We start from the raw sequence: 8,917 nt of genomic DNA, 5'->3' as shown, positions 1-8,917 counted from the left end.
TTATTAGGCCGATATGAGATCTGTGTGTGTGAGATTGCTGCCTCACAGGTGGGCACTTTGAATATTGATTCAATCCCAGTTAAAAGCCTTTCACACGTTTCTCAGATACTTCTGCATGTCAGATATCTCAGTGGGTAATCATAACAGGGCTAATGAATAGGCTATTATTGAATATTTTATGCAAAGTGTACATTTATGCCAATTACAGATTTTGAAAGTCCATATCTTCTCAGTGGGGGAGAACAGGGTCAGTAGACACACCTCCTGTTTCCGCAGGAACAGGTGTGAGTGAGCCCAGTCATGGTGGTGTCCTGCTCACAGGACCACTGAAAAGCTACCTTTTCAAGACAAGCGTGTCCTCTTGTATTGTTTTCCCACAAACTTGAATCTCAAAAAAACTTTATTTCTGGGTATGTAATTTCCTAAAGATTTCTCAGGAAACTTCCTGGAAAGACAAACTATAGGAAGAACATAAAATTTCTTTATCCTTATACTGAAATCATCTTGGCTTGTAAACTTTTAAGAGGGTATTATTGACAATAAAGGTTCAGTGTGTAAGTTTTAGCAGCATCTAGTGGTGAGTGTTGCGAATTGCAACCAGCTGCTCACAGTGCATTCATGTGCTCCTCAGATGGTCCCATTTCCCGAGTTGTGAAGTTGTTCTTACGACTTCAGTGTGTATCTTCTTCTTCTTCTTCTTCTTCGTACGTATTTAACATGGTGACCAAATGCACTCTGTAGAGCCATTTGTCCTTTCGATCTACTGCAGAAACATGGCGGCACAACATGTCGACATCCATGTAAGGGGACCCGCAGTGTATGTAGATAGAAATTCATTCTAAGGTAATAAAAATATAACAGTTATACCCCACTGAAAACATAGTTATGGATATTATATTACATTTCTGTCAATAGATCTTCCTAAATATTACACAGTGAACCTTTAACATACACACAAAAATATATTTTTGCCTTTTTTTAAATTTTAAATTTTTTCATTGTTTTATTTCGTGTACTGTACAGTAAAAACACATAGCCTACTCTAACTTGACTGGCACCTACCAAACCGTCAGCCTGGTATCACAAATCACAGTTAGGCTTGTGATCACTTCTCCTCTGATGTGGCAGACTTTCAGAGCTTTTGGAAGTCGTGGCACCTCTCTCTTTCTTTTCCTTCCGGCTACAAGAGCTGAAGGCTGAGGTTTTCCAGGAAAGTGCATCACCTGTGAGATCTTCTGGCTTCCCAATTTGGACATTTGGCCAGCAAAAATGACTTGTACGTTCGAAGCAGCAAGGTTCGAGATAGTTAAGAAACTTTCCCTCATCAGTCTTAACTTCTATCTAAGGTCTATCAAATCACAGGATTTAGATGGCACAAAATGGAGTTACATCTTTACAAAACTATGGGGCACTTTGATCCAGTGGACACAACATCACATCATTTATTGAATGCAAGCACGTCCAGCACATACTGATGACGAGGAGGGTACTCTACGTCCTCCCACAGTTCCTTGGAGATTTCTCTTCCTGGAGTGATCTACCAGAGAAGCGGAACACATTGAATGCATTGCATTGTGTGACTGAGAGTCAGAGCTTTTGTGGTGAGAAGGGGCTCCAGTTCCAGGAAGACTCTGGGAGGTTTAAAAAATAATCTGGTGGATGAAATCACAAGAAATGTTGTGTCTTTTTTTGTTGATTTGCTGAATGGATGCAAAATGACTATCAGTGTAGTCTGTCCATAAAAGAGAGGGGGGATTAGTGGTAATTTGAACATCATTATGTTCTGTACATTTTGCAAAGTGAGTTTTTTGGGATTGTAATTTCAAAGTGATGTTGGCTAAAGCAGTTAAAACATTGCTTTTTATCCTAACACAGATGTCAGTTGTAATGAAACAGAACCTGGTTGTGAGTTAAAACTGTAGTAGCGTTAATGTTCATCATTTCACATCATCTAAATAACACTTAAGAGTAAATATTAAGCTATTTTTTATATTTTTTGTTATACATTCTCTGTTTTATAATAACTATTAAAAATGAATGTAGTCAACCTCAATCCAGTTATCAACTTGTTAAAAAGACTGTGAATAAACTTGCTTTTAAGAGGTAACTTGTGGGTCCACCATCACCTTCCACACCTTATTTGTATGGAGAAAGTAAACAGGATGGAGCTGGTTTATCACGGACATGATGAGCATCTGAAAAATAAATATGATCTAGTTAAACAGCGCTGGGCAAACTAATGCGAGGATCAGGTAAGGTTAAATATTTGCCTTGCGACAATTGACTCCCATTGTTACTCTGAATTCACATCATGTTATGCTGTTTATACACAGAGAAGACACAAATTCCTTTATAAAGGGTATTTATAATTATCAAAATTATCGCTTCTTAATGTTCATGACCCTCTGTACAGTGAGGGGGAATAGCAGCCTGGACCTGCATGTATCACTGCTCCCCTGCCATATCTGCCAATGCCAAAGTAGCTTGTTAGCCGTCTCAGGTCTGATCCTGACAAAAATGTGGGGACTCCCTCATGTGTTGGACAGGAAGTGTAAAAGGTGGCTAAATAAATTAAGTTTGCACAAAGTAATAAAACTCTGTTGATATCCAGGTTGTGTGGCTCTGGCTGCTGCTGCTTAGCAACTGAGCCTAGCTGCTGCACTGCAAAAAATGTCTTTCCCAACTGGTCCTGTAGTTTACTCTTTATTGTATTGTCTCTTTTCTTAACTCTGCGAACAGGTGCTTCATAGTTTTAGTAGTGTCTAAAAAAAGAAAAGAAAAAGAAAACTTGTTCCAGCACATGTTGTTTTCAACAGCACCTAACAATAAAATTGAAGATGAGAATAATTAAACCAAGTTTAAATCCTGTTAAGCCTAGCCTGATAAAACTAACAACAAAGGGAAGCACCTTACTATTGACTTCCTAGATACAGATGCACATCCAACCTTACACTCTTTCAATTCAATTTTATTTATATAGCGCCAAATCACAACAACTGTTATCTCTGAGCGCTTTTCATAAAAGAGCAGGTCTAGACCGTACTCTATGATGATATTTACAGAAACCCAACAGTTCCAACCAAGAGTAAGCACTAGGCGACAGAGGCAAGGAAAAACTTCCTTTTAAGAGGCAGAAACCTCGAGCAGAACCATTGCTCAGGGTGGGCGGCCATCTGCCTCGACCGGTTGCTCAGTGCATCATGGGAAATCCCCCGGCAGTCTAGGCCTATATCAGCATTACTAAGGGATGGTTCAGGACTCACCTGAGCCAGCCCTAACTATAAGCTTTATCAAAGAGGAAAGTCTTAAGCCTACTCTTAAATGTGGAGATGGTGTCTGCCTCCTGAACCCAAACTGGAACCTGGTTCCACAGGAGAGGAGCTTGATAGCTGAATGCTCTGGCTCCTAGTCTACTTTTGGAGACTCTAGGAACCACAAGTAACCCTGCATTCTGGGAGCGCTGTGCTCTGGTGGGGTAGTAAGGTACTATGAGCTCTTTAAGATATGGTGCCTGACCATTAAGAGCTTTCAAATCTAAAATAAAAACTGTTCGGCTGTGCCTTGATTGATTCATTTCTTTACTGACCTTTTACTTCTCTCATTGAATTTGGATCAACTTCTGATCACACTGTGAATTTGTGTTTGTATTTAAGCTTTATTAAAATATTTTTATAATTAATAAGCTAATTTTATATTACTTAATTTTCCTTTTTTTAAATTATGTTTTCAAAGTGCATTTCTTCACCTCATGGAAAGCACTTTGAAAGGTGCTATACAAATAAACTTGCTTTGCCTTGCCTTGATAATATAATTAGCTCTCCTTTTATTATTACACTGATAGGCTAAAGCTATTACTGCAGAAGTATGTACAGGTACAAAAGAAAAAAAAACAAACACAGTGAAATAAAAATAACAACTATAAACTCAGATGTGACTACTCTGACAGTGTCAAAATAATTCTTATTGCAAGGCAATTTATTTTTTCATTCAACTATTTTTCTTATCATGATAATGTTGTGTGTCAATGTTAGGCCTATACATGTTAAACACTGAGACCAGTGATCCTTCTTGACATGTAGGCCTATATGTAATAGCCTACAACAAGTAGTTTAATTTAAACTGTTTTAGTCCACATTATATGCTGCTTGTGTACCCGTTATTATTGTCCTCTATGTAAATGTCCGCCCACATGGCCTTTGATAACTAATTTCTCCTCTTGTCCTGCTGTAATTCCTTCACTAGGGTACAAACTTCCAGCTGTTTGTCTGCGGTGTCCCACATATCTGTCGATGTTGACACTCCTGTGGACGCCCAGTGACCCGGTAAGCGGGACATTTTTTGCAGCGTGCGTGCTATAAAGAGAGGGAGTGGCGCTGAGGAGAGGAGACTCCACACGCAGACAGCAGCACGGCAGCGCCCGGGATAACATGATTAGCGCTCTATTAGGTCCGCTACCGAGCACAACTAGATGCAGCGCGGGGATCATTGTGTGGGGAGAGAGGAGACACAGAGGGAAGACTTCGCGCTTCATCCGCCACATGGATCTTCTTTGCTTCCTATTGATCTGTTTAAAGAAGTTACCCACTGACAGTTTTTTAACGCCCGTGCGTCTCTGGAACAGAGAGGTTGTGTCACCGCTTTTTGCCTCAGGTAAGATTATTTCGCACTTTAAGGCTTTTTCTCTCTGTGTTGTTAAGGGGAAAGAGCTGACAATGATTGAACTATAATTATAACAGTAACAATATAAAATAGGTGTCATAATTGATTGAAAAGTGTAAAGAGCATTGAAGGTATCTGATTTTTCCTGCCTCATATTTTCAGATGAACTGACAGCCTTATGAATAAGAAGGGCTCATCCTTGAGGAGCCCTACATGATGAAAGAGAAAAATCCGGGAAAGCCTCAGAGGAGTGATTCAGCTGCTTCCTTTCTCAGCCCTTCTGTGAGCTACTAGCACTGTCCTTTCTGGTGATGATATTTGTTAACCTCAGGTAAACTTGCCTAGGAAGTGGGCCAATCTGCTCCGATGGGGTTGGACAACGAGACCAACCAAACTCTTCCAGACGTGGCCCCGTACAGCCTCCAGATCTCCCTGCCGCTCACTGTGCTGGTGGGGATCTTGATCCTGCTGACAGTGTTTGGCAATGTGCTGGTGGTCATAGCTGTGTTTACGAGCCGGGCCCTGAAGGCTCCGCAAAACTTATTTTTGGTGTCTCTGGCGTCGGCGGACATTTTGGTGGCTACCCTCGTGATGCCTTTCTCCTTGGCCAATGAGCTCATGGGATACTGGTACTTTGGCGAGGTGTGGTGTGAGATCTATCTGGCACTTGATGTTCTTTTCTGCACCGCCTCCATAGCCCACCTCTGCGCCATCAGCTTGGACCGCTACTGGTCCATCACGCAGGCCATCGAGTACAACCTGAAGAGGACACCACGACGCATCAAGTGCATCATCATCATTGTGTGGGTCATTGCGGCGGTGATCTCTTTCCCACCTCTAATCACCATGGAGAAAGAAAACAGTGAGAAGGACCCTGTCTGTAAGATCAATAACGATAAGTGGTACGTGATTTCCTCATGCATCGGCTCCTTCTTCCTCCCCTGTGTCATCATGGTCCTGGTCTACGTGCGGATCTACCAGATCGCCAAAAAGAGGACGCGGGCGCCACCAGGAAACAGGAAGCAGAAGGAGATGCCGAAGACAGCCACCATTGCTGCTGCCAACCAGAAGGAGAACGGTATGGGCGCAGGCGACGCTGAGGACCGCCTCTGCCACGAGAAGCTGAATGGAGAGCGGGACATCGAGCTGAAGGAGGGAGTAGGGGGGGCAGATGAGGAGAAGGAAGAGGCCAACGGGGTGGACCTTGAGGAGTCGTCCTCCTCTGACCACAAAGTGAACAATCCCTGCTCGATCAAAAAAAAAGCAGCCAAGAAGAAAACCAAACTGAGCCAAATCAAACCGGGGGACAATGACGTCCAAAAGCGGGCACCGAGCACAAAGGGCAGCCGCTGGAAGGGCCGACAGAACCGGGAGAAACGCTTCACCTTCGTCCTGGCCGTGGTCATCGGAGTGTTTGTCATCTGCTGGTTTCCCTTTTTCTTTACATACATGCTAATGACGTTGTGCGAGTCCTGCCCAGTGCCCGACACCTTGTTCAAGTTCTTCTTCTGGTTTGGCTATTGCAACAGCGCGCTGAACCCCATCATTTACACTATCTTCAACAATGACTTTAGGAGGTCATTCAAAAAGATACTGTGCAGGAGGGACACCAGAAGATATGTATGATGGACTTTTTACATGCATATCTCTTTTTTTTTTACTTTACTGTACATAAATTGTTAAGTACATTTACCATTGTGCATGGGTCACTGGCTTGTGAACGCTCTAGGTGTAACTGCTTAAAAAGGCTTTCCCGGGATGAGCTTTATGTGCAGCGTCTTCTCAAATCATCCACCACCCACAGCTTCAACACCGACCACGATCACACAGAGACGTCTCAACACGACAGTGAAACCATGCCTTTATTGCAAAATGTTATTTTTATTTTTATAAAGGAAACCAACATTGTGAAGTCATGATATGTGTTGTACTTTACGACAATATGTTATGTGTTAATATTTGTCTCTATTTTTATTGTTATAGATACAGTATATATGCTGTTTTGTATGATATGATGATGACAATGGTTTGAGTGACAATGATGATAACGGCGATGACAAAGTGTGGGGAAAATCCTGGCTATTTAAAGAATAAAACACGTTTCCTGAACTGGTCTCAAGGCTCCACAGCAAGTTAAAGCACCAAGTTGGTGACGTTATCTCATTTTGTATGTATCACTGTGTTGACACACACGTTCCCACACTCCTGCACACAATAGAGGCTAGAAAACAAAAGAAAAGGCAGAAAGACAGCAGAAGGGTCTGAATTTGCTCTCAGAACGTATTGGTAAGAGAGAGTTGCCAAAATGGAAAGCTGTTTTACCTGTGATCCCTGTAAGGGTGTGAAAACAGGAGGACAAACATACAAGTCCTCTTGTGCAGTGAATTGGAGACCAGAGTCTCCCTTCAGCTGCACTACCAACAGAAAAGTGCAAATTCACTCTTCACTTCAATTCTGTTGAATCTGACCTTTGCAAGAGATTAACAAGGAGCTCAACTCTTAATGAGCCTGAATGGGATATGTGCAAATGTTCTTTGGTCCACGGATTAATCCTGTTTGTGATTAGACGGAGGTCTTACGCCTGAGATGTCAGAGTCCCAAAATTAAATTACATTTTTAAAATCTTTTTTTCTTCCAACTGTGTGTTTGCTTAGGCTTCATATTTCCATGTCAGTCTGTGAATCAGCTGTGGATGATGAATACAGTTGTAGGCACGGGAAGCATCAAAGCATCATTAAGTAAAGACATGGAGCCTGTCAAACCACAACCTGATTGACTGGTCTCTCTCTCTTTACTCCGCTCCCTCTATCAAGTCGAAGAAAATGAGTGAATAAAACAAAAGCGCATCTATCATGTGTGCAGTGAATACCGACAGTACAGCTTTTCCCAGCGGAGGGCGTGCAAGTAAATGCATTCCTTTTGACAGTCAGGAAGGCACTTGAGCGGCACTATCCTCAGAAAGCTAATGGTTCTTCTGGGAGTTTGTCTGACAGTATATCCAGCACCTCGTCTAGCAGAGCCTGGGGTGTGATCGCTATTCAGCTGGTGGAGTGTTTCCCAGCACGTTTACAAAATGACGTTTGTGAGAATGTGCATGCGCATTTGCAGCATGCGTAAACACATGGGGTGTACTCCCACTGGAGAGACAAAGTCTGCAGTCGTGCTAATGCTCCACGTTCAGTTTTGTGGAAGATTTTGTGGGATGCTGTAAAATAGAGATTACTTGGAGAAAATCCAAACATTAGGAGCTGGCTTGAATAGAGAGAATGATGACGTTCAGTCGTGAAGCATCCGCATTCAAAAAGAATGACCATGTCAGAAAACTAAGCAAGGTGAATTCATTTCGGAGTAAAGGCCTTTAAATCTATTCTTACAGCTACACTGGAAGAGTTATTGGTAGCTGTGATCATGCTTCCTTTCCATAGTGACAACATCTCTTCCTAGTGCTACTCCAGTGTAAGAGATCAACCAAGATCAACGGTTCTTGTTCTGTGCAAAAATACTTTTTTAAAGCAAGACTATTTGACTTTTAAAATAAATAATAACACATTCTTCCTCATACAAATCAAAAGTTAAATAACATTTTAGTTTCTTTGAATGCATTTTTGCACAGAACAAGGACTTTGGATTTTGTATCCCATCTCTTGTGATCTATATAGATGGACAGGAGGGACAATTACAGCCACTAATAACTCTTCCCATGTACGCATGGACAGGCTTGAAGAAAATTTGAAGGTGTCCTTTAACATTGTACAGCAGCGCAAGGGGGTTTGTCAGGGGTTTGCTGACAGCCTTTTGGAAGTAGCCAGCTGTTGAAGTCAGCAGAGCCTTCCTCTCCACACACACACAAACACACACACACACACACACACACACACACACACACACACTCTGGGGAATCGGGGCATAGATCATCAGGTTAGAGTGCACATCCGTCTCCAAAAGGCTAAGCATGCTGGCTAAGTGCAACTACAATTCAAAGAGACAGGGACAAAATGTCAGAAGCTACAAAAATCACAGGACCAACAGTCATTTGACTTGGCTGCCTCGCATTTGAGATGACAGTCTGCGTTTGTTTCTGTGCATGTGTTTGCATGCGTGGGTATTTTTATATGTAGATGTGGGAGGATGGCCATCTCGCTGCATTGCTCACGTGTACTGTAGGTGGCTGGGGTGAAAAGGTCATGATGACAATGAATGTTGACAGAAGCACCCACATGCTACAACCTGTACAACTTGTTTTTTTTTTGTTTTTTTT

The 8,917-nt window shown here is 42.2% G+C and overlaps 1 protein-coding gene across 1 annotated transcript; it reads left to right on the top strand.

Annotated features, from left to right (window-relative positions):
• Nucleotides 1-4,454: 4,454 nt before the first annotated feature.
• Nucleotides 4,455-6,731, top strand: adra2a (adrenoceptor alpha 2A). The gene is made up of 2 exons (XM_046047716.1): nucleotides 4,455-4,650; nucleotides 4,822-6,731. The coding sequence occupies exon 2, from the start codon at nucleotides 5,026-5,028 to the stop codon at nucleotides 6,283-6,285; it is 1,260 nt and encodes a 419-aa protein (XP_045903672.1). The 5' UTR covers nucleotides 4,455-4,650; nucleotides 4,822-5,025; the 3' UTR covers nucleotides 6,286-6,731.
• The last annotated feature ends 2,186 nt before the right edge of the window (nucleotides 6,732-8,917 follow it).

Source organism: Micropterus dolomieu, linkage group LG04, assembly GCF_021292245.1.
Source record: "Micropterus dolomieu isolate WLL.071019.BEF.003 ecotype Adirondacks linkage group LG04, ASM2129224v1, whole genome shotgun sequence".
Taxonomy (NCBI): Eukaryota; Metazoa; Chordata; class Actinopteri; order Centrarchiformes; family Centrarchidae; genus Micropterus; species Micropterus dolomieu.
The sequence above is the reverse complement of the archived record's forward strand: the minus strand, read 5'-3'. Positions and strand labels throughout refer to the sequence as shown.

Coding starts and splice junctions, on each gene's coding strand:
- adra2a (XM_046047716.1), top strand. CDS start 5,026: ATGGGGTTGGACAACGAGACCAACCAAACTCTTCCAGACGTGGCCCCG.